The following is a 26,409-nucleotide window of genomic DNA, read 5'->3' as shown; positions in this document are numbered from 1 at the left end:
TATGTCTGTTTTGTATAAATATATATATATATTGAAACCTGTCATTACTAATGACACTGTGGGAGTGATTCATCAAGTTGAAGGTCAGATTCACAACCCTTCCTTGCTACACATCACATTAAGGCCATGTTCACATGTTCAGTATTTGTTCAATATTTTACATCAGTATTTGTAAGGCAAAACCAGGAGTGGAACAATCCAAGGAAAAGTATAATAGAAACACGTCACCAATTCTGCATTTTTCTGCCACTTTTGGTTTTGGCTTACAAATACTAATGTAAAATACTGACCATGTGAATGTGGCCTAAGAAGAACTTCTCTAAGACGTCAGTGATTTTTCTTGAACCCCAAAAATTGGTCTGATTTTTATACGTTTTTTTGGATCCAATTTTTTACCAATGTTTCAGTCTTTACCCTCAGTCTTTCAACAAACATTTTTCTCGTCTGGAAAAAAATTGCACATACGTGTCTCCATGAATTTCTAAGCACAAAAACACGGACAAGTGAACGGCTCCATAGATTATAATGGCTAGGTGAAAAACACAGATACGTATGTATGGACTAGCCATCTGGTAATTCTGAAATGCCAGAAGGGCCTGTCTGGTCATGGGTCTCCTTGTCTGCTACATTGTTATCAGAATCTGCATCCTGAAGAAGCCCATACTGTTAACAGTTATGATGGAGCACAAAGTCGCTGGCTTCATCACTTACCCCAGCAGGCCGCGGGTGTCCCTTCTGTCTGTGACCTGTTGGAGGTCAGCACCAAGCAGGGAATGTCGGCGGTGCAATGATGCCACTGCATCGCGCCGCCAGCATCCATGGCGAGAATGGATAGAAGAGGAGACGGAGGATGTGGTGTCTGGATTAGGTGAGTATAGGGATTTTTTAATTTTTGGGGTGAGGGGGACCATCACACTATATAGGGCGCTGTTAGTTGGACCATCATATTATTATTATTATTATTTATTTCATGGCACATTACATGTGAAAAGGGGTATACATAATACAAAACGGTACAATAATCTTAAAAAATACTTGTCACCGACTTGAGCAGGAGGAGAGAGGACACTGCCCGTGAGGGCTCACAGTGTACAAGGGATGGTTGAGGATACAGTAGGTGGGGGTAGAGCTGGTCATGCAGCGTATAGTGAAGCGATGGTTACTGCAGGTTGCAGGCTTGTCGGAAGAGGAAGGTCTTCAGTTTCCTTTTGAAGGTTTCCACGGTTGGCGAGAGTCTGATATGTTAGCGTAGAGAGTTCCAGAGTAGGGGGATGCATAGGAGAAATCCTATATGCAATTGTGGGGAGTAGAGAAGGAGATCTTGTGAGGATTGGAGGTTATGTGCAGGTAGTAGCGGGAGTAGTTGTGATGGACATCATACTGTGTGGGGTGGCTCTGGTGGACATCATACTGTGTGGGTGTTTGTGGTGCCTCTCATACTATATATTCGGGGCTGTGGTGGATATCACAACCAAAGAGGAAAAAAGGATGGAAGCCTTGGAGGAATGTATGTACAAATAATGAACCAAATGGGAAAACCCATATAATTATCCCTTTCTAAACAGGCTATAACATTTTTTTAATCTTTATATTAAAATGTGAATGTAGACAGTATTAAAATATTAGTCATGTCAGTGTCCCATCCCCTGATGACGCCGCTTGTGCTGTGAAACATGTTGGGGGGACCTGTGCTGACATTTATTTATCTCATTCAGCTCTAGTGATTACACCCCACGGTACCATCAGAACGTCATAGGCTGTGGTGGATACAAAACATTATGGGAGGTTGTGGTGACAATTGTACTGTGTGGAGTGCTGTGGGACATCATACTTTCTGTAAGGTTTTTGGGGCAATCATACTGTGTGGGGTCATCATACTTTGTGGGGGCATAATACTCCACAGGGGTCATGAAAGGAGTATCATAGTGAATGAGACCACTTAGGGGCTTCAGTGGGGGCAAAATAACTGTCTAAGTACTGCAATACATTTCCATCTCCATTTCTTAAAATGTTGGGAGCTATCCCCTTCTTTGACTGTGACGTAATAGGATTTTTTCTATGGTGCGTCTGTTAATTCTATGTACGCCCCTGCTCAGGAACATTATTTCAATGAAGAGGCACTGAGGGTCATTATTATAAGGAGGAACAATAGGAGGGATTGTTATCATTGTAGGGGAAGCAATGAATCATTATCTATAATATAACGGTAGCTGTGTTCATCTGTCCGAAGCCTCTCTAGACTGCACAGGCGCGATGAGCCCCTGTTCGGGCCGGGGGAGTAGCGCGGCGTCGGAATCAGCGCTTGCGCATTGCACGCTATCCGGTGCCATTTTAGTGAAGACACATTTGCAGTGTCTTCAATAAAATGGCGCCGGACAGCGCGGTATGGGCACGCTCCTCCCCCGGCCTCTGGATGGGGCAGCACAAAAGAGGATTGGGGAGCATGATGGGGGCAGCACAAAACAGAATGGGGGCGCCGGATGGGGGGCAGCACATGGCAGGATGGGGGGCAGCACATGACAGGATGGGGGAGAAATATGGGGGCTGCACATGACAGGATGGGGGAGCAATATGGGGGCAGCACATGACAGGATGGGGGAGCAACATGCGGGCAGCACATGACAGGATGGGGGAGCAATATGGGGGCAGCACATGACAGGATGGGGGAGCAATATGGGGGCAGCACATGACAGGATGGGGGAGCAACATGCGGGCAGCACATGACAGGATGGGGGAGCAATATGGGGGCAGCACAGGACAGGATGGGGGAGCAATATGGGGGCAGCACAGGACAGGATGGGGGAGCAATATGGGGGCAGCACAGGACAGGATGGGGGAGCAATATGGGGGCAGCACATGAAAGGATGGGGGAGCAATATGGGGGCAGCACAGGACAGGATGGGGGAGCAATATGGGGGCAGCACAGGACAGGATGGGGGAGCAATATGGGGGCAGCACAGGACAGGATGGGGGAGCAATATGGGGGCAGCACATGACAGGATGGGGGAGCAATATGGGGGCAGCACATGACAGGATGGGGGAGCAATATGGGGGCAGCACATGACAGGATGGGGGAGCAATATGGGGGCAGCACATGACAGGATGGGGGAGCAATATGGGGGCAGCACATGACAGGATGGGGGAGCAATATGGGGGCAGCACATGACAGGATGGTGGAGCAATATGGGGGCAGCACATGACAGGATGGTAGAGCAATATGGGGGCTGCACATGACAGGATGGGGGAGCAACATGGGGGCAGCACATGACAGGATGGTAGAGCAATATGGGGGCTGCACATGATAGGATGGGGGAGCAACATGGGGGCAGCACATGACAGGATGGTAGAGCAATATGGGGGCTGCACATGACAGGATGGGGGAGCAACATGGGGGCAGCACATGACAGGATCGGGGAGCAACATGGGGGCAGCACATGACAGGATGGGGGAGCACATGACAGGATGGGGGAGCAACATGGGGGCAGCACATGACAGGATGGGGGAGCAACATGGGGGCAGCACATGACAGGATGGGGGAGCAACATGGGGGCAGCACATGACAGGATGAGGGAGCAACATGGGGGCAGCACATGACAGGATGAGGGAGCAACATGGGGGCAGCACATGACAGGATGGGGGAGCGATATGGGGGGAGCACATGACAGGATGGGGGAGCAATATGGGGGCAGCACATGGCAGGATGGGGGGCAGCACATGACAGGATGGGGGAGCAATATGGGGGCTGCACATGACAGGATGGGGGAGCAATATGGGGGCAGCACATGACAGGATGGGGGAGCAATATGGGGGCAGCACATGACAGGATGGGGGAGCAACATGGGGGCAGCACATGACAGGATGAGGGAGCAACATGGGGGCAGCACATGACAGGATGAGGGAGCAACATGGGGGCAACACATGACAGGATGAGGGAGCAACATGGGGGCAACACATGACAGGATGAGGGAGCAACATGGGGGCAACACATGACAGGATGAGGGAGCAACATGGGGGCAGCACATGACAGGATGGGAGAGCAATATAGGGGCAGCACATGACAGGATGGGGGAGCAACATGGGGGACAGCCCATGACAGGATGGGGGAGCAACATGGAGGCAGCCCATGACAGGATGGGGGAGCAACATGGGGGACAGCCCATGACAGGATGGGGGAGCAACATGGAGGCAGCCCATGACAGGATGGGGGCGCCTGATGGGGGCAGCCCAAGACAGGATGGGGAAGCAATTTGGGGGGCAGCACATGACTGGATGGGGGAGCAATATGGGGGGCAGCACATGACAGGATGGGGGCGCCTGATGGGGGCAGCCCAAGACAGGATGGGGGCGCTTGATGGGGGCAGCCCAAGACAGGATGGGGGCGCCTGATGGGGGCAGCCCAAGACAGGATGGGGGCGCCTGATGGGGGCAGCCCAAGACAGGATGGGGGCGCCTGATGGGGCAGCCCAAGACAGGATGGGGGCAGCCCAAGACAGGATGGGGGCGCCTGATGGGGGCAGCCCAAGACAGGATGGGGCAGCACATACCAGGATGGGGGAGCAATATGGGGGCAGCACAAAACAGGATGAGGGCGCAGGATGGGGGGCAGCACAAAACAGGATGGGGGCAGCACATGGCAGGATGGGGGCAGCACATACCAGGATGGGGGCGCAGTACATGACAGGATGGGGGCAGCACATACCAGGATGGGGGCGCAGTACATGACAGGATGGGGGAGCAACATGGGGGCACAGGATGGGGGCAGCACAAAACAGGATGGGGGCAGCACATACCAGAATGGGGGCGCAGGATGGGGGCAGCACATACCAGGATGGGGGAGCAGTACATGACAGGATGGGTGAGCAGCACATGGCAGGATGGGGGCGCAGTACATGACAGGATGGGGGAGCAACATGGGGGCACAGGAAGGGGGCAGCACATACCAGGATGGGGGCGCAGGATGGGGGAGCAGTACATGACAGGATGGGGGAGCAGTACATACCAGGATGGGGGAGCAGGATGGGGGCAGCACAAAACAGGATGGGGGCGCAGGATGGGGGTAGCACAAAACAGGATGAGGGCGCAGGATGGGGTCAGCACATACCAGGATGGTGGGGGCAGGGTGAAGGCAGCACATACCAAGATGGGGGGCAGCACATGACAGGATTGGGGGGCAGCACTTACCAGGATGGGGGAGCAACATGGGGGCAGCCCATGACAGGATGGCGGGCAGCACATGACAGGGATGTGGGAGCAGTATGGGGGCAGCACATGACTTGATGGGGGCGCAGGATGGTGGCAGCACATGACAGGATGGGGGCGCAAGACATGACAACCAGAGGGGTCTGCTGCAGACCCAGGGTTGTCATGCCCACCCATCGGTGACCCGCGATCACGTTGATGGGGTCACTGATGGGCGGGGCTAATGCCGCTGTCAGAGATTGACAGCGGCATTTAACTGGTTAACAGCTGCGGGTGGATCGCAATTCCACCCACGGCTGTTGCAGGCACATGTCAGCTGTAAGAATTAGCTGACATGTGCCCGGTTCAGTGCGGGCCCAGCGCCGAAGCCTGTGCTGAACCGGGGGTGATGGCCTAGGGCGTACTAATACGCCCCAGGCCAGTAAGGGGTTAACGATCAGTATGATGGTATTATCAATATTGTATATGCTAGTAATATTTGGCTATGGTTTGTTTGGTATTTGTTTGTAATATTGCAATATCATTATTTTGATATTATAATTAGTTAATCTTGTATAGCAATATTATTGGTAATATTAGTAATTTATCTCCATCTGGTTCTCAGATGCCAGGGCTGAATTTCAGTCCCAGTCCGTCCCTGCATACATATGTGACGCCCCTGAGGGTTCGGTCGCCACAGAGGTACTGCATCTCACCCAGAGGTGTGGTATCTCACCCTCAGGTAAGGAAGGAGTACAGCTCGGGACCCTAACATCTGCATTCACTACACCACATCTCAGAGGGCAGGGCGAGATTGCTCCTACGGGAGAGCACAGTCCCTGATCCCTGGCTGGAGTAGGGGGAACCACAGTAAGGGGGAACCATGTAGTGGGTGTAGGTGTAGGATGTAGATCAGGGGAGCACTTGAAAGGGAGCTGTATAAAAGAGGGAACCATCTTAGATCAGTGTTCAGCCAGTCAGAGGAGGAGAAGTGACAGGAGCAGAGGCTCTGCATGAGCTCTGCTCCAGAGGCGGGCCTAGCCAGTGAGGCCCAAGTCTGGGAGAAGAGAGGAGAGGGAGCAGGAAGGCTCCAGGAATAGAAGGGATCCTAGGGGTACGGGCAGTGCTGGAGGCCACCCGTACGCCCGAATCTACCGGTAAGTGGAGGGGTCAGGCCAAAGAAAGGGAACCGGATCCCTCAACTAGTAGAAGATTGCAAGTCTCAGCTAGAAACCGGAGGCTGCAGAACTTTATGTCCTGTAGCCACAAGTCCACGCCAGTCTCACCGAGAAGGTAGCCATAGAGGACCCAGGGGACGGAACATACGTCGCCCGCCAAGGCCCGCGGGTACCGGATTGGAGTCACTAGGTGTGAGGTGCAGGAAAAAGGCCAGAGAAAGGACACAGAAGGGGGTCCTGCTAAGTACTCCGGAGCTATCTGGGGGTGGACTGAACCCCTCACTGAATGAACGCAGCACGACATGGGCAGTTACATGGATCCCTGTAATCTGGACTGCAACAACTGTGAGTAAAGACCCTGGGACTGCACTATCTTGTCTCTGCACCAACATCCACGCACACTGCCCTGAAGCTAACTCTTCCTGTGGGGAGTAATAATACCCTTGCTGCAATACCACCAGCTTCAGAGGACTGTTGTGCAGCGGCGGCCCCTTTAGCCACATTCCACAGGTGGCGTAGTCGGACTCTTTAATAAAACCCATACACATAAACACCCCTTGGATTGACCGCCCTGGGTCACGGACCGGGTCACCGCCACTGTGACTACAACCCCCAGCATCTACCGGCCCTGCACCGGGTACCCCATGGCCCAGGGGCCGCGTCACATACATGAAACATGGATGTCTGAATGAGGCCTAACCCTAAGTGGCCAGACGTTATCCCTTTGCTTGGGAAATGTAGTATTTTATACAAGCCATCTACAGTATATAAGTGGTGCAAGGTTGGACTGGGTCTTACAGAGTGGTGGCTGCACCATACAAATTTCAGAATAGGAAATGCTCTGACCATTGGTCCATTCTGTATGCATTTTTCTAAATATACAGTACAGACCAAAAGTTTGGACACACCTCATTTAAAGATTTTTCTGTATTTTCATGACTATGAAAATTGTACATTCACACTGAAGGTATCAAAACTATGAATTAACACATGTGGAATTATATAGTTAACAAAAAAAGTGTGAAACAACTGAAAAATATGTCTTATATTCTAGGTTCTTCAAAGTAGCCACCTTTTGTTTTGATGACTGCTTTGCACACTCTTGGCATTCTCTTGATGAGCTTCAAGAGGTAGTCACCGGAAATGGTTTTCACTTCACAGGTGTGCCCTGTCAGGTTTAATAAGTGGGATTTCTTGCCTTATAAATGGGGTTGGGACCATCAGTTGTGTTGTGCAGAAGTTTGGTGGATACACAGCTGATAGTCCTACTGAATAGACTGTTATAATTTGTATTATGGCAAGAAAAAAGCAACTAAGTAAAGAAAAACGAGTGGCCATCATTACTTTAAGAGATGAAGGTCAGTCAGTCCGAAAAATTGGGAAAACTTTGAAAGTGTCCCCAAGTGCACTTGCAAAAACCATCAAGCGCTACAAAGAAACTGTCTCACATGAGGACCGCCCCAGGAAATGAAGACCAAGAGTCACCTCTGCTTCTGAGGATAAGTTTATCCGAGTCACCAGCCTCAGAAATCGCAGGTTAACAGCAGCTCAGATTAGAGACCAGGTCAATGCCACACAGAGTTCTAGCAGCAGACACATCTCTACAACTGTTAGGAGGAGACTTTGTGCAGCAGGCCTTCATGGTAAAATAGCTGCTAGGAAACCACTGCTAAGGACAGGCAACAAGCAGAAGACACGTGTTTGGGCTAAAGAACACAAGGAATGGACATTAGACCAGTGGAAATCTGTGCTTTGGTCTGATGAGTCCAAATTTGAGATCTTTGGTTCCAACCACTGTGTCTTTGTGCGATGCAGAAAAGGTGAACGGATGGACTCTACATGCCTGGTTCCCGCCGTGAAGCATGGAGGAGGAGGTGTGATGGTGTGGGGGTGCTTTGCTGGTGACACTGTTGGGGATTTATTCAAAATTGAAGGCATACTGAACCAGCATGGCTGCCACAGCATTTTGCAGCGGCATGCTATTCCATCCGGTTTGCGTTTAGTTGGACCATCATTTATTTTTCAACAGGACAATGACCCTAAACACACCTCCAGGCTGTGTAAGGGCTATGTGACCAAGAAGGAGAGTGATGGGGTGCTACACCAGATGACCTGGCCTCCACAGTCACCAGACCTGAACCCAATCGAGATGGTTTGGGGTGAGCTGGACCGCAGAGTGAAGGCAAAAGGGCCAACAAGTGCTAAGCATCTCTGGCAACTCCTTCAAGATTGTTGGAAGACCATTTCCGGTGACTACCTCTTGAAGCTCATCAAGAGAATGCCAAGAGTGTGCAAAGCAGTCATCAAAGCAAAAGGTGGCTATTTTGAAGAACCTAGAATATAAGACATATTTTCAGTTGTTTCACACTTTTTTTGTTAATTATATAATTCCACATGTGTTAATTCATAGTTTTGATACCTTCAGTGTGAATGTACAATTTTCATAGTCATTAAAATACAGAAAAATCTTTAAATGAGAAGGTGTGTCCAAACTTTTGGTCTGTACTGTACATCCTTTGCCTCTTGTTCTGGTGGTCACCAGAACATCACAAAACCATAGCTAGAGAGAAGCTGTATCTCAGAATTAATATTTTGCAGCCTGTTACAGCCGAACCCAAAATTATAAGCTCTCAGTTGACTGTAGTCATTCAACCCTTGAAAACAATGCTAAAATTGCTACATGTAGAGTATAATGTTTTTCCAGATCAAGTAGAGAAAAAATATAAAATCTCTGCATGTGTCACGGCTGTCTAACAGCCGTGACACTTGCAGGCACGGTGACAGTGAATGAAACGCCGAGCACCCGAGCATGCTCGCCGAAAGAGTTAATGAGACATACTCGCTCAACACTAATTGAAATCCCTGGTGTTTATATACATGGGAGTCAAGTGGGCGGTCCTACTCAGTGATTGACAGTCATCCCTGTATGACTGCTCTTGCTGAGGTGGCTGTCAATCACTGAGTAGGACCGCCCACTGCACTCATAAACACAAGCATCAGGGATTTCAATGGATTAAATAAAGTTATACTGAATCTTTTCCCACAAACCTACATATCATTGTGCTCCGCTTCTCCTCTATACTGCGCTGTCCACAGATCAGATTGCAAGCACATGACAGGTTCCCTTTTAAAGCGTCAGGATGAAAAAAACATACATTGAACAAAAAAGGTTTGGGAAAAAAACTGTAAGAAATAAACATAAGCGGTCATGGATTGTATATGGAGGTCATAGGGACCGTAAATATGGCCATGAGAGTCCTTATACTTCACTCATGAGCTAACATGATAAGTTTAGGTCATCGCTGTTGATGGCAGCTTTTTGTCTGACATTCATACTTTAAGGCCGGCTTAAGATAAGTATACTACGGCTGTATGTCTAGGGATCTATGATGTGGTCAGCTCAGTTCCATAGACCTGCAGTCGGGCTTGGACTCTCATCCTCAATAGAGGAGCACAAGTGCACCTGTAGTGCGCTCATCTGAAACAGACAACCCCCTGGAAACCTATCCAGATTAGTCTCTTTGCTTACCATATGGGTTAAATATTTTTATATTTTGAAAGACTGGACTTTTCCTGAACTGGTGATACCAATATGTTTATTTTATTTTTTTATTCTTTTTCAGCATTTGGATTGTAATAAAAGCTTTTTTTTAGTTTTTTTAGGCTTCCTAGGGGACTTGAATCTATCTTTAATCGCCTGCACAGTATACTGCGTCACTTTAGTATTGTAGTAAATTGTGAAATTAATGATCTGCTATCATACAGGCCAATTTTCATAGGAGTTCCAAAATGTTGGTGACAGGCAACCATAAACATGTAGCAGACATCCTCCATACTAGTACTACAGATGTTGGTAAAGGGTTAAAGCGAAGCTGTCACCTCTCCAAAATGATCTGTTTTAGTAAATACTTGTATTCTTCATGAAATAACAATTTTGTTGCATATTTTTTCAAACTCTGGGGAAGTTTATGAAGACTTTTCCAGTAGTTTTCTATTGTCAAAATGTCATAAATTTTGTTACACATTGTTTTTGAAAAAAAATTGCAACTTTTTGCCCTTATAATGCAGCAATAGTGTATGGCAAACTAGCTAGGCAAATAGTTTTAAAGAGGACCTTTTACTGGATTTTTTTATTATTTAAAGTGAATCTGTTACCAGATTTATGCTATGTAATCTGCAAGCAGCATGATGTAGGTGCAGAGAACCTGATTCCAGTGATGTATCACTTACTGTACTCCTTGCTGCAGTTTTTTCTGCTGCAGATCTAGCAGTTCTCTCAATGCTGTGATCTGTATAACCTTACCCACACCACTCATTGACAGCTTTTTGTATACACTGTAATTGGCAGAAAGCTGCTAATCATTGTTGGGGCAGGTTATACAGAGGACTAATTGTCTCATGACTACATGACATGAGACAAGTAGTCCTTTAGTTGATAATCTCTTGCTGATAAAACACTGATGTTATTGAAATAACAACAAACATCATTGGAATCCAGGTCTCTGCCCCTAGATAATGCCATGCTGCTCTCAGATAACATAGCAGAAACCTGCTGAAAGACTCCTTTTAGGGCAGGGTCACACGACCGTAGAGAATTGGGTCAATTAATGATTAAACTCTGAGCCGAGTTTGATCAGAGTGTGAGCATGGAGGATACTGTGGATGACGTCAGATGCGTCATCCACATGAAGCAGGGAAGGACAACGGCGATTGTAAGAGAGGAGGCACCGGATCATGACCAAAGACCCTCATTACACCGGACCACCCCGCCTGTAAGATTAAGAAAAGGTGTTTTTTGTGCCTTGCAGAGCCAATTGGGGACTTATATAAAGCATACTAGTATACTGTAACAGAGGGTTTCCTTTAAAGTGGTTGTCCCGGCATGGGATAAAAGGCTGCAGTCACTTTTCATGAATGCAGACTGCCAAATCATGACAGGGTGCGGTGTGCCTGCTGTAATGAATCCCCAAAATCACTGATGCGATTAGGTGGTCATGTGACTGCATGTTTGCTATTTGCATGTGTCGACTAGATAAGTTTGGCTTTTCACAACACAAGAGAATGTGAGAGAATCTAGTTGACACATGACCACAAGTTGCAGACCCGCTTACATGTCCGCCTGTTCACATCAGCGATGCTGGGGACATGAGCCATTATTACTGTACATGTGGGGACTCGGAGGACATTATTAAATGTTAAAGCGCACCTGTCAGCAGAATTGTGCTCAGCAAACTACATACACTGTCAGGTGGGAGACATTACACTGAGTAAAATGATACATTTGATGATGAAATCTGTCCAGTGGTTCTTCTGTAATCTTTATTTTCAGTTCTGCCATAATGATATGCATGTACTCTGGTGCTCTCATTATGTATTCATGTATTCCTATCTGTGTCTTGTCAGGTCACTGTGCTTGCCTGCAGCAATATGGCCCCCGCCACCCGCGCTTGCGCAGTAGCATTTCTCAATCGCCAAGAGATGTTACTGCGCATGCGCGGCACCATATTGCTGCACCCAAATTCTTTTTCCTGAAACAAAATGGCGCATGCGCAGTAGCATCTCTCGGCAACCAAAAAATGCTACTGTGCATGCGCGGGCCGCGGAGGCCATAGTGTGGGATGTAAATTTTCAGTTTTGAACAGATTTGGACAGTTTTGAACAGAAATTACACAGGCAATATTTAAAACAGTAGGCAGGTCACTGAAAGCACAGTGACCTGTCATAAGGCACAGATAGGGATACATGAATACATAATGAGAGCACCAGAGCACATGCATCTCATTATGGCAGAACTGAAAATAAAGATTACAGAAGAACCACTGGATGGATTTCATCATCAAAGGTATCATTTTACTCAGTGTAATATCTCCCACCTGACAGTGTATGTAGTTTACTAAGCACAATCCTGCTGACAGGTGCACTTTAAGTGGGCAGTAAGAAGCATTATTGGGGTACTCAGAGTAGTGTGACCCTCAAAGGTGCGCAGGGGGCATTATCACTTTGTGGACACTGTATTCTAGGGCACTTGCCCAGAGGGCACAAAGGAGGCATTATTACTATGTAAGGGGCATAGTAGTGGGCATGAATATGTGGGGCAGTAAGAGGAGCCGTTATTGTACCAAACAGCAGGTGCAGTTATAGGGACACGGCAGCAGTGGTTCAGTATTGGGGTGACAGCAAGATGAGGAGGTTGTGCAGGTTGGGAATAGGTGGGGACGGAGCTGGAAATGTGAGAAGTCAAATGTGTCTTTGTTGTAATCTCTGCAGATGAGTCGTGGCTGGAGAAGTTGTCATATCGGTCTGGGCAAGATGGAAAAGACGGGAAAAGTGAACGACTCCATAAGAAAGAACGTCAGCTGTAAGTCACTATCTATAACTGTACAGTATTCTCCCTTATGATCTGCAGGACTGATATCTACTACTATATGGTCACCACATGGCGGTAATATCAGTGTTGGTCTGTGAGTGAGATTCGCTTTTAGTAACTGAGTGCTCATCGGCTGAGGTTCCCTGTGCCTATTATTAAGGTCTGCAACCATAGTTGTAATCAGGGTTATCGGTTAGGGGCCCACTCAGATGTTTCGCCCCTCCCAGCTGAACCCCCTATCTATGCCTCTGTGTACTGTGTAGCCTAGCAGCGCATGGTACCACCAGTGTTGTGTAGATAGTGTATGGGCCTTTCCTGAGCGTTGATATTTTACTTTTCACTACTGCACTACGGCCGGAAATACAATATGAGCAGTTGTCCCTCCTGTCACCTCATTGGTGAGCTGCACTATACGGTGACGCGCACTAGCTGATGTGACCGCTTCTGTGAGTAATTACGGTAACTGCACGCTCCAACGGCGGCCATGTTGTTCTAGACCATCATTCCCTACTCTGGCTCCGGAGTTTCTCACCAGCATTGTGGCCTCTAGGAGAAGAGGCGTGTGTCACGTGACGGAGAGCGAGCTCAGCATGCCGGTTGGCTGAGGCGGGCACACAGCTGTGTACGCGCCCGGCTCAGTATGACATGGGGATCTGCTGGACCCGGTGCTGGAGTCTCTGCAGGAGGGAGAACAATCGCATCCAGAGATCGGGAGGAGGGTGAGTGGACGGGGGGTGTGCTTGGTAGGTGAGAGTGGGCGGATAAGTCCAGGGGTGCCGTGACATGGCACTGCTATGGTTAACCAGGGCTCGTGCAGCATCGGCTTCCAAACACTTCGATGTGGCCGGCACACAGCTGGAGCGGACAGCACCCACGTGACCTGGTGCCCCCGGCAGCAGTGATAATGGGGCATCACGTAGGTCTTATGGTTGTCAGAAGTCATGTGATGTCACCATGTCAGAGTATGCTCACCTGATAAAGGGGCAGTCTTACCAGAGGGGAGTGTGACATTACCTGGAGGGGGAGCGGCGGCCATACTGTACCAGGAAGTGCAGGGGTGTTACAGTGTGTGTCGGCTTCTGTGGCTACTACTGTAGTCTTCACCCACATCTTACTTGTGCCTGGGTCACAGGAGAGATTATCACCAGTTATCGTGTATGTGACGTGACATACATCTATTACCCCATTGTGGCTGTGGTTACAGCACTGCGGACACAAAAGGGGGCGCCTGCGCAAGAAAACTAGGTAGGCAGTCCAATAGCCCATCATAATGCACAAGTCCACCGCCTTACCTCCTGGGCCCCTTACCACATCGCTCCAATGGTATGTCTACCCCTGGGTTACAGGGTCACTAGTAAGGTGGAACTGTCTGGAGGCTCTGAGAGCATCAGCTGACTGATGGGCCTCTATGGAGCGAATAATGGCTGATAACAGAGAAGAAGAGGTGATGTTTGCTTGTTGCCACCCATAGTGGGAGCCCACTGACAAATAATAGGGTCACGCTGGACTCCATGGTAGTTAATCTAGACACATGCTGCCCTCACTCGGGTTCTGCTTGTTTTTAGCACAGCCTCATGTGGGGAGAACTGCGGCCCTCTGATTCTTTGTATAACTGAAGACAGGACTGGATCAGTCACCAAAGAGCCCGGCACGACCTGGGTACTGACGGTGGAACGTGTCCAGAGCCCGGCACGACCTGGGTACTGACGGTGGAACGTGTCCAGAGCCCGGCACGACCTGGGTACTGACGGTGGAACGTGTCCAGAGCCCGGCACGACCTGGGTACTGACGGTGGAACGTGTCCAGAGCCCGGCACGACCTGTGTCCTCCCTCACACACATGCTTCAGTCAGACCTCCGTTTTTATGTAGACAAGAAAAAAATAGTCGGTTTTTCAGCAGTGTGCAGGATACAAGTCTCATCCGCGTTTGAGCCATGTGGCTGTTTTTACAATCGGTGTGACATCTGTGTTTCTTCTATGCAAAAGAAAACTAAAAAAACAAACCCCAGCTTCTGCTAACCATTAGCCAGTAATAAATGGACAGTGTCTGATGATACACAGTGTAGACCTTGTGAACGTGCCCAAAGACTAATGGGTCCATTTTACATGTCCAGTCTCTGAAAATACCAGATAAAAAAACGTGCGTGAAAAATGGACATTTGAATGAGGCCAATAGTAGGCAGTGAAGAAGCTGCTCACCTAAAGGCACTCCAGATGCTTGATAGAATTTCTTGCAGTATTTCATATCCACTGGTTACACAGCGGTGAGTACAGTATCGTATAACGCTGCGTGTAAAGACCCTTCATCAGGCGTATAGGCTATGTTTGCTTGCATGTAGGCCAAGAGGATCCAGGGTGCAGGGTGGGATTCCCCTAAACAGGGACAATCAGGTCCAGCTGTATCTGCAGTGTGTGAATGAGGCCAAAGACTAATATAGGAACCATTTCACAGACTTGTCACCCATAGGCTATAATGGCATACATTTAAAGGGAATCTGTCTCCCGATTCATGCTGTCCAAACCGCGGGCAGCATGAATCAGAAACTGGCTGCACAATTGCAATTAGGAATATTTTTCTATGAAATGTTCCAGCATTTCAGCCAAAATATACTTTAAAGATATGACCAGGGACCATAGCCAGAAACGAGACTAGGCCGTCTTTTCTGAGCGCCGCTGCAGGTGACTGACTACTCTCTCCTTATTTACACACATAGGAGAGACCTGTAAGCCATCTCTAGGAGGAACCGGCCAGAGGCTGCACCAGTCTAATCTTGCTATGGTTCCTGGCTGTCACCTCTCCACCAGGACCTGCTCTTGCGACGTCTGCTTCTGTCACCACATGCCACTGTATTCAGTCTATGGGCGGCGCTGGTGGTGGAGCAGACGTCAAAACTAGAAGTTCTAAGCGACACAGTCTCTGTACAGCCACTAAGATTAAAGTGGCTGGGATCTGCCTGACAATTTTGTACCTTCTCAGCCCTCTTGGTTTTGACCCTGCTACCAGACCATTCTCTTGCCCTAGTTTGCTCCTCTGGACAGCAGCCCTTCTGTGGAAGCAATCCCAGTGGACCCTGTTATAAGACCAGATTCCTGTACAGGTGTTAAAGGGTGAAGGCCGGGGCTCCTCTGGTATCTGCCAGACGGAGTGGCTTGCATCAACTCTGTCCAAGGTGGCCTTTTTTGGGCCTGTGGCCTCTGACAGATGCTATACCAGCTGGATCTGTAAAGTATATTTTCTCTGAAATGCTGGAGCATTTTAAGAGAGAAATATACCAGGCTGCAATTCATATTGTCCACCATTTGGGCAGCATGAATCAGGTGACAGGTTTACTCTAATATATATGTAATGGAAAATTATTGAAAAATCTTACAACTGTCCATAAAATGGATTCTTGTGATAGGTGCTATACAGTGGCATCTGCCACCCAAGGATGTCAATGTTTTTTGGGCATCATGGTATGGAATAGTATAGTCTACAACACTTTACATACCTTTTTTTTATTTTTTTTGCAGTATACTGATTCCAGCTGGTCAAAGACCAAAAGGACACCTTTTCTTTCTTAAGCTTTATGTACACTTTTTTAGTTCGTACATTGGTTGCTTTCCTAACATTGTACGGCAAGAATTAGAGTTGGTGGGAATCAATTTGTAGGACCTTGTTCAGCGGCCATGTCAGAGATCTTAAGCTGCTGGAAAGGAGTCCAGAGAACGGCCACCTACCTCCCGGCATCCGCAGCTCTTCTTTTGATTTGCCAGCCTGTCGTGACACCTTTACTGCATGATACAAGTGATATCATGCCAGGCCTGCTAATCAAAACATGAGACACCAATGCCGGGAGATAGGAGGTGGTTCTCGGGGCTCCTGTCCAGTGGCCAAAGATCACTGACATGTCCAATAGACCATTTCCTGTGAATCGATTGATACCAACTCTATCAAGAACCCATTGTGATCTGGACCTTATTTATTCTTTTTCCATGAAAATGTAGTAGAATTCCACCTTCACTTCCCCCCCTTATTTTTAGGGCAATTCCATTATTATAATAGGGAAGTACTGCATTGGCAATTCCCTACTATCAGTAATGTACTTCACTTGTATCCTGGTAATTGAAGCTGCAGTTTGGAGCCAGTTTGATTATTCTAGAAACACTTTTACCCCTGAAGTAGATGGAAACTCTCTTCCCATAGCTGAACAGAAGCCAAGGACGATTACGGGAATAATGTGGTCAGAGAGGACATTAATTGTACTATTATAATATTGAACTGGAGAGAACAGCTGTTTTCTTGAATATATCATCAATTTGTTTTCTTCTTGCAATATTTTCTTCAATCATTTAAGTGGTATCTAGCGGGGCGGTCCAAGTTCTAATGGCGTCAAAGGAATAAAAGCCAATAATCCAATACATTATGTACATGATGTGAGGAGTTCAGGGACATCGGTGCTACTAAATCACTCACTATATTGTAGTTTTACGTCGACCTCAACCAGTCATTAGAACTATTTGCTTTTCTGCTCATAGTTATTTCTCTATTTCATGTTTAGTTTTTCTCTTTTAGTTCTTCCATTTGAAGTGTATTGAGATGTAGGAGTAGGTCTCCTTGAATCAGTACTGTTCTCATTGTTGGAGCTCTTTCATTTTCACAAGACATCCTAATTCAGCAGCTCACCAGTTCTTTAGGACATTTAATAGCTTCCTAAAAGAAAAGCCAAAAACCAAGTAGCCCTTCAATTAAATACATTCAAAAGGTCTTCTCTCCCAGTTCCACTGATGATCAAGTCACTGGTGGCAGGACCTAATCTCAGGATCTTGGAAGACAATTCGCCTTAAAACACACTGCTGGGACTTGTGTGTGTAAGTTCTCATTGCTTGGCTACTAAAAAGAACAGACTGGAGTAGGCTCCTACAGTCCACACTGCTGATCTAAGCCGTCGACTACGCTTGCAAAAAAAAAAAAGTGACCTAAATCAAAAAAGATTGCCTCATCTGCTCATCCCCAGGGTCAGAATGGCTCCTCAGAGGTTTTTCTCATGGACTCAGGCTCTGGACCAGCAGAAGACAAGCCCATTTGCAACTAACTTTAGAAGAAACCACTTTCCACTATGGTTTATTATTATTCCTGATTTACACATAATATTGATATGTCTAGTATGTTCAATAATAGCAACAAAGAGGATATCCATTTGTTCTGTAGAAGATGGAATGAAAGGGCTCCAGATTTGACCCTATGGTGTAACCGGGGAACACCAGTTTGATGTTGAAAAGAGCTTTACATGAGTATTAGGATTGCTTTACAATTTGCAAAATTCCCAAATGCAGGTGCATGGCATTTTACAAATGCTGTCAAACATTGTGTTCTTATATAGCGCTATAATAATGTAAAAGGGCACCGCCATATAGATAGGGATCAGCCTTAAGCATACCAAAATAGACTATATAAAGGGAAAAATAAGCATGCCAAACAAGGGATCACCTTTGAAAATCAATATTTTATTAAGTATAACAAGACAAAAAAGAAACCACATAAATTTAAGAACAATTAAAACTACCAAAAGGCTACTTGTGCAAACCACAACATGCCCATAATAGGGTTAATGTCTAACCTCCCATGCCTGTTGAACAATGCCCTGAACCCCAAATGCAGAAGCACTAATTGCCAAGTTATATAATTATTATAATAATGCTGGTTAGAAAATGCAGTAATGAGAAGCACTGAACAAAAGGCTACCTTAGTTGAACATGGATAGATTGCATATACTAAACTACTAGCACCGATAATACAGTAATGTAATAATGATGCAAATACAAGCGTCTGCTATCAAGCAGGGCTGTGGACTCGGTATAAAATGTACCGACTCCGACTCCTAAAATATATAATAAATTGGTACAGTAGTGCAATGCAGGATGTGCTGTAAATGTTTTCAGAAGAAATTGGGAAAGTTATGAAATGTCCTATAAATGTCTGTTCTGTTCCTGATCTAAGGACCTCTGCTTTTAGTTGAGATGAATCTGTGCTGCACTTTATGTACACGCTCAGTAGTGACCAGTGTTGTGGAGTTGGAGTCCGGGAAATTGAGGAGTCGGAGGTTAGGTTTACCGACTCCACAGCCCTGATATCAAGGAAACATGACAAACATGGGCCAAAAGATCATATCCAATAAGGCTAAAGTTCAATATAAAATAAAGCAATCATCCAGTTCCTGGTGTTAGGATGCTTTCATATTGCGTTCTGTGTCCACGTCGGGGTATACGTCCTAAAATTAGCCGCAAAACAGGGTCCGGACGTATGCGCTGACGGGGTCAAAAGACTGCAATGGTGACGGCAAAGCTCACACTCGCCGTCACCAGAAACAGAAACTAGGAGGACACCATAATACACAGTGTGGCCCCTTTGCAACTACACTGCTTAAAAAAATAAAGGGAACACTCAAATAACACATCCTAGATCTGAATGAATGAAATATTCTCATTGAATACTATGTGCTGACAACAAAATTATACAAAAATAATCAATGGAAATCAAATTTATTAACCAATGGAGGCCTGGATTTGGAGTCACCCCCAAAATTAAAGTGGAAAAACATACTACAGGCTGATCCAACCATGATGTAATGTCCTTAAAACAAGTCAAAATGAGGCTCAGTATTGTGTGTGGCCTCCACGTGCCTGTATGACCTCCCTACAACGCCTGGGCATGCTCCTGAAGAGGTTGCGGATGGTCTCCTGTGGGATCTCCTCCCAGACCTGGACTAAAGCATCCGCCAACTCCTGAACAGTCTGTGGTGCAACGTGACGTTGGTGGATGGAGCGAGACATGATGTCCCAGATGTGCTCAATAGGATTCTGGTCTGGGGAACGGGCGGGCCAGTCCATAGCTTCAATGCCTTCATCTTGCAGGAACTGCTGACACACTCCAGCCACATGAGGTCTGGAATTTTCCTTCATTAGGAGGAACCCAAGGCCAACCGCACCAGCATATGGTCTCACAAGGGGTCTGATGATCTCATCTCGGTACCTAATGGCAGTCAGGCTACCTCTGGCGAGCACTTTAAGGGCTGTGCGGCCCTCCAAAGAAATGCTACCTCACACCATTACTGACCCACTGCCAAACCGGTCATGCTGAAGGATGTTGCAGGCAGCAGATCGCTCTCCACGGCGTCTCCAGACTCTGTCACATGTGCTCAGTGTGAACCTGCTTTCATCTGTGAAGAGCACAGGGCGCCAATGGCGACTTTGCCAATCCTGGTGTTCTGTGGCATTTCTTTGGAGGGCTGCACAGCCCTGCATGTGCTCACCAGAGGTAGCCTGACTGCCATTAGGTACCGAGATGAGATCCTCAGACCACTTGTGAGACCATATGCTGGTGCGGTTGGCCCTGGGTTCCTCCTAATGCAGGACAATGCCAGACCTCATGTGGCTGGAGTGTGTCAGCAGTTCCTGCAAGATGAAGGCATTGAAGCTATGGACTGGCCCGCCCGTTCCCCAGACCTGAATCCGATTGATCACATCTGGGACATCATGTCTCGCTCCATCCACCGTTTCACCACAGACTGTCCAGGAGTTGGTGGATGCTTTAGTCCAGGTCTGGGAGGAGATCCCACAGGAGACCATCCGCAACCTCATCAGGAGCATGCCCAGGCGTTGTATGGAGGTCATACAGACACGTGGAGGCCACACACAATACTGAGCCTCATTTTGACTTGTTTTAAGGACATTACATCAAAGTTGGATCAGCCTGTAGTGTGTTTTTCCACTTTAATTTTGAGGGTGACTCCGAATCAAGGCCTCCATTGGTTAATAAATTTGATTTCCATTGATGATTTTTGTGTGATTTTGCTGTCAGCACATTCAACTTTGTACAGACGAAAGTATTCAATGAGAATATTTCATTTATTCAGATCTAGGATGTGTTATTTGAGTGATTCCTTTATTTTTTTGAGCAATGTATTTATGTCAGGTATACAACAGATGTTTGTAGGAGAGAAATGGAATTCTCGACCAAGACAGATGAAATTTTTGAACGCAAGTGTGAGCAGAGACTTAGGCTTACAGTTGTGCTCACAAGTTTTTCCTTTCTTGGCCTTGTTTCAGAGAATATGCATGATAACAAAAAAAACTTTTTTCTCCGCTCATGGTTATTGGTTGGGTGAAGCCATTTATTGTCAAACTACTGTGTTTTCTCTTTTTAAATCTTAATTACAACTAAAAACATCCAAATGTCCCTGATCAAAAGTTCACATACCCTAGTTCTTAATACCGTGTATTGCTCCCTCTAACATCAATGACAGCTTGAAGTCTTTTGTGGTAGTTGTGGATGAGGTTCTTTAATTTCTCAGATGGTAAAGCTGCCCATTCTTCTTGGCAAAAAGCCTCCAGTTCCTGTAAATTCCTTGGCTGTCTAGCGTGAACTGCGCACTTGAGATCTCCCCAGAGTGGCTCAATGATAATGAGGTCAGGAGACTGAGATGGCCACTCCAGAACCTTCACTTTGTTCTGCTGTAGCCAATGACAGTTCGACTTAGCCTTATGTTTTGGATCGTTGTCATGTTGGAACGTCCAAGTACGTCCCATGCGCAGCTTACGAGCTGATGAGTCCAAATTTGCCTCTAGTATTTGCTGATAACAAGCTGCATTCATCTTTCCTTCAACTTTTACCAAGTTTCCTATGCCTTTTGTAGCTCACACATCCCCAAAACACCAGCGATCCACCTCCGTGCTTTACTGTAGGAATGGTGTTCCTTTCATCATGGGCCTTGTTGACCTCTCTCCAAATGTAACGTTTATGGTTGTGGCCAAAAAGTTACATTTTGGTCTCCTCACTCCAAATTACCTTGTTCCAGAAGTTTTGAGGCTTGTCTCTGTGCTGTTTGGCGTTTTGTAGGCGAGATACTTTGTGGCATTTGCACAGTAATGGCTTTCTTCTGGCGACTCGACCATGCATCTTGAAACAGCCACACCGCTAGTTTTCAGAGAGTCCTGAATTTCAGCTGATGTTATTTGTGGGTTTTTCTTTGCATCCCGAACAATTTTCCTGCCAGTTGTCGCCAAAATTTTTGTTGGTCTACCTGACCGTTGACCGTGGTTTGGTTTTTGCAGAGCCGCTGATTTTCCATTTGTTGTTCACAGTTTGAATGTTGCTGACTGGCATTATCAATTCCTTGGATATCTTTTTGTATCCCTTTCCTGTGTTATACATTTCAACTATATTTTCCCATAGATCCGTTGACATTTCTCTTGCTTTCCCCATGACTCTCAATCCCGAAACGTCAGTGGCTGAATGAAAGATGCAAGAGTCTGTCTGGATCCCAGAAACTCACTCAGCTTTTATGCACACTCACTGGCTACTAAAGGTAACATCCTCACCTGTGACCTGTTTGCTCGTAATCATTCAAACCCATTTGTGCCAAATCCTGAATATGTTATCAGGGCAAAATCACCAGGGTATGTGAACTTTTGATCAGGGTTATATGGATGTTTGTGTTTGTCATTAAGATTTAAAAAGAGAAAACACAGTAGTTTGACAGTAAATGGCTTCACCCAACCAATAACCATGAGTGGAGAAAAAGTTTTTTTTATCATTCATATTCTCTGAAACAAGGCCAAGAAAGCAATACTTCTGCTGGGGTGTGTAAACTTTTGAGCACAACTGTATGTATGCAAAATTAAGTGAAAATATAATGAAAATATTATTTATCTTCTTTGCTTTCAGAGTTTGTCTGGATGCAAATTACTGACCAAAGGTCTTAATATATAGTAATAACCCGGCACTCGAAGACTTGAGTTAATTTTTCTTGATTTTAGTAAAGTTGATATACACACAATGTACAAACGTTTCGGTCACTTAGGACCTTCATCAGTGTACAGTCTGTTATTTTGAGTGGGGCCGCCTTGACTTGGCTGAGACTTGTGTTGATAGATATGCTGTATACCTCTGTAAGAACGCGGTATCCACCGCTTGTTCTAAGGTGTGTAAAATAAATAATCCAAAGTTCTAAATAGTCCTGGTCACAAGTAGTGTGAGGAATAGCTATAGAAACACCAGGAATAGTGCAGGCAGAGTAATAAAATTAAATCCCAACAATAACAGGCACATTTATAAGAACTTTCACTGCTATCACCCCTGGCACTTATCTGGCTTCTAATATGGGCATACAGATGATAGAAATGTAAATCTATACTTACCTGTATGCCTCATATTAGAGGACTTGTTGCTGTGAAATGTCTTTTTATTCAGTCTAGTTTCTGAAGCTTGCAGGCCCGGGGCCCTGAAGAAATCCCCACCTCCTGTGGTAATAATAATATTTCCCCCCTTTCTGCATATCACAGTGCCCTGTGATGTGCATTTGCCACAGCCAAATCTGGGCAATGTGATATGCAGGGGAGGGGGGAAACATTATAATTACCACAGTAGGCAGGGATTTCTTCCAGTCCCCGGCCTGCAAGCATCAGAAGCTTGATTGAATAAAAAGACATTTCACAGCAACAAGACCTCTAATATGAGGCACACAGGTAGGTATAGATTTACATTTCTATCATCTGTATGCCCATATTAGAGGTCAGATAAGTGCCAGGGGGTGACAGATTCCCTTTTAATTATGGAGTTAAAACTGGTATAAGCATGTGCCAAACTTATACTGTTAGCTGGCAGACATTCTCTGAGTGCACTTCTCTCGTTGTCATGATCTTATTTTAACAAGTGTGCACTAGAGTGTACAGAAATTTCTTTGCCAAAACCCTTTGTTAGACCTTGCTTTTTATGCCTGCTGTCATTTTCCTGCTGTGAGAGCTTTTATCTTACATAATGTACAGCTGATTTCCATGGAGCTTGGCTACCAGTGCCAACTTTGGACAAGAATGCCCAGTAGCTACATTCCAGGAGTCCATTGATTTTTGTACAGCAGTTAGCTACTCACCTCCCTCTAGCTCCTGACAAGCTAAGTTTGTAAAGCTTAAAAAATCACCAGCTTCCACCATCGGCAGGTTTCCTAATCATGACTCCCATGTGCTTGTTAAAATGACCTGTTATATCTGTGTAAATACAGTAATGGCACTGTACACTCCAGAACAAACCACTGATAGATGAATGTGTTACAGCAGAGCTTGTGCTAACCTTTATAGTTCTACTAGTACTACAGCTCTAGTACTCTCAAGATCTGTTACTCAAGGAGGAATGCCTGCCCTGTCATGAACCAAGAAGTGAGGAGACTGGAGGGCTGTATGCTGCTCAAGAGACAACTTGAGAATAATCCTTTTAAAAGGAAAGTTTACTTTCCGTACTGTATCATGCACTGTACACTTGGGCTTCTTGGTGAGAAGGGAGTTCCACAGATCTGTCTTTTGTAACAAAAAGCTCCAACTGCTTTGATGCTGCCACCTTAGCCGGCCAAAGGCTAGCAATCTAAAGGTATTCTTTTTATTGAAGGCCATATGTCCATCATTGTTAATGAAACTGTCTTTTACTAATTTGGGCCCTAAGGACCATGATGTTGAGGGGACTTTTAAGGCGTCCTCAATGCGGGGTACTTGAGTACCCTGTTAAATAGATTAGTTTTGATGCCTTTTGAACTGAGCATGTGACAGTGGATGGTGCAGCAGTGACCTTAATGGTGACCGCTCCAGTCAGTGATTGTGTCAATCACAAATCATCATTGTAAGCCAAGATCTAGAGACTCTGTTGATGGACGTGGAAACTAGCGGCACAGAAGTGGTAGGGATCCGAAGAGTTATCATTAATCAGATTGCTACAGTATGCTAGAGGCAACCCCTTTAAATGGTTGTGTACATGCAGTCCAATCTGTGGACAGCATGATATATAGAAGGAGACGCTGAGCAGAATGATATACAGTGGGGAAAATAAGTATTTGATACACTGCCGATTTTTGCAAGTTTTCCAACCTACAAAGAATGGAGAGGTCTGTAATTTTTATCCTAGGTACACTTCACCTGTGAGAGACAGAATCTAAAAATAAAAACAAGAAAATCACATTGTATGATTTTTAACTAATTAAATTGCATTTTATTGCATGAAATAAGTATTTGATCACCTACCAACCAGCAAGAATTCTGGCTCTCACAGACCTGTGAGTTTTTCTTTAAGAAGCCCTCCTACTCTGCACTCATTACCTGGATTAATTGCACCTGTTTGAACGTGTTACCTGTATAAAAGACACCTGTCCACACAATCTATCACACTCCAACCTCTCCACCATGGCCAAGACCAAAGAGCTGTCTCAGGACACCAGGAACAAAATTGTAGACCTGCACCATGCTGGGATGGGCTACAGGACAATAGGCAAGCAGCTTGGTGAGAAGACAACAACTTTTGGTACAATTAGTAGAAAATGGAAGCAACCCAAGACTACTTTTAAATCTTCCTTGGTCTGGAGCTCCATGCAAGACCTCGCCTCATGAGGTAAGGATTATTCTGAGAAACGTCAGGAATCAGCCCAGAACTACACGGAGGACCTGCTCAATGACCTGAAGAGAACTGGGACCACAGTCTCAAACATTACCGTTAGTAACACACTACGCTGTCATGAATTAAAATCCTGCAGGGCATGCAAGGTCCCCCTGCTCACGCCAGCACATGTCCAGGCTGGTTTGTCGTTCGCCAATGACCATCTGGATGATCCAGAGGAGGCATGGGAGAAGGCCATGTGGTGAAATGAGACCAAAATAGAACTTTTTAGTATCAACTCCACTCACGGTGTTTGGAGGAAGATGGATGAGGACAACCCCAAGAACGCCGTCCTACCCGTGAAGTATGGTGGGGGAAACATCATACTTTTGGGGGTGCTTTTCTGCAAAGGGGACAGGACGACTATACCATATTAAAGGGAGGATGGATGGGGTCATGTATTGCAAGATTTGGGCCAACAACCTCCTTCCCTCAGTAAGAGCATTGATGATGGGTCGTGGCTGGATCTTCCAGTATGACAATGACCCGAAACACACTACCAGGGCAACTAAGGAGTGGCTCCGTAATAAGCATTTCAAGGTGCTGGAGTGGCCTAGCCAGTCGCCAGACCTGAACCAAATAGAAAATCTTTTGAAGGAGCTGAAACTCAATGTTGTCCAGCGACAGCCCTGAAACCTGAAAGATCTGGAGATCTGTATGGAGGAGTGGGCCAAAATCCCTGCTGCAATGTGTGCAAACCTGGTCAAGAACTACAGGGAACATCTGACCTCTGTAACTGCAAACAAAGGTTTCTTCTGTACCAAATATTAAGTTCTGTTTTTCTATTGTATCAAATGCTTATTTCATGCAATAAAATGCAACTTAATTATATAAGAATCATACAATGTGATTCTGTCTCTCACAGTTGAAGTGTACCTATGATAAAAATGACAGAACTCCCCATTCTTTGCAGGTGGGAAAACTTTCAAAATCGGCAGTGTATGAAATATTTATTTTCTCCACTGTATAGGTTTGTTGGAAAATATTCGGTGGAGTCCCTGGTGTCTGTATACATATGAGTCCAGTGGGTGGTCCTACTTAGTGATTGACAGTATTCCCTGTACAACCATACATACAGATAGCAGTCAGTCACTGAGAAGGACCGCCCACTGGACCCATATGTATACAGACACCAGGGATTTCAATGGATAAATTACAAGTTGTACTGAATGTATCAATCTAATCTTCTCCTCCTGCTCTATAATATCCTGCCTGAAGCTCAGATACCATTT

The 26,409-nt window shown here is 46.1% G+C and overlaps 1 protein-coding gene across 2 annotated transcripts in view; it reads left to right on the top strand.

The window, feature by feature from the left end:
* Positions 1 to 13,160: 13,160 nt before the first annotated feature.
* The window catches only part of AP1AR (adaptor related protein complex 1 associated regulatory protein), an 83,863-nt gene continuing 70,614 nt past the window's right edge, over positions 13,161 to 26,409 (top strand). The window contains exon 1 of one of the 2 annotated variants that reach the window (XM_073640692.1): positions 13,161 to 13,442. In XM_073640692.1, the coding sequence (XP_073496793.1) occupies positions 13,369 to 13,442 (74 nt within the window). In that variant the 5' untranslated portion in view covers positions 13,161 to 13,368. The remainder of the gene's footprint in view (positions 13,443 to 26,409) is intronic. The other variant, XM_073640682.1, reaches the window with a different exon arrangement.

This window comes from Phyllobates terribilis, unplaced genomic scaffold (assembly GCF_046119375.1).
Source record: "Phyllobates terribilis strain yellow unplaced genomic scaffold, ASM4611937v1 Scaffold_1__5_contigs__length_1240528914, whole genome shotgun sequence".
Taxonomy (NCBI): Eukaryota; Metazoa; Chordata; class Amphibia; order Anura; family Dendrobatidae; genus Phyllobates; species Phyllobates terribilis.
This window is presented reverse-complemented; position numbering and strand designations above follow the sequence as displayed.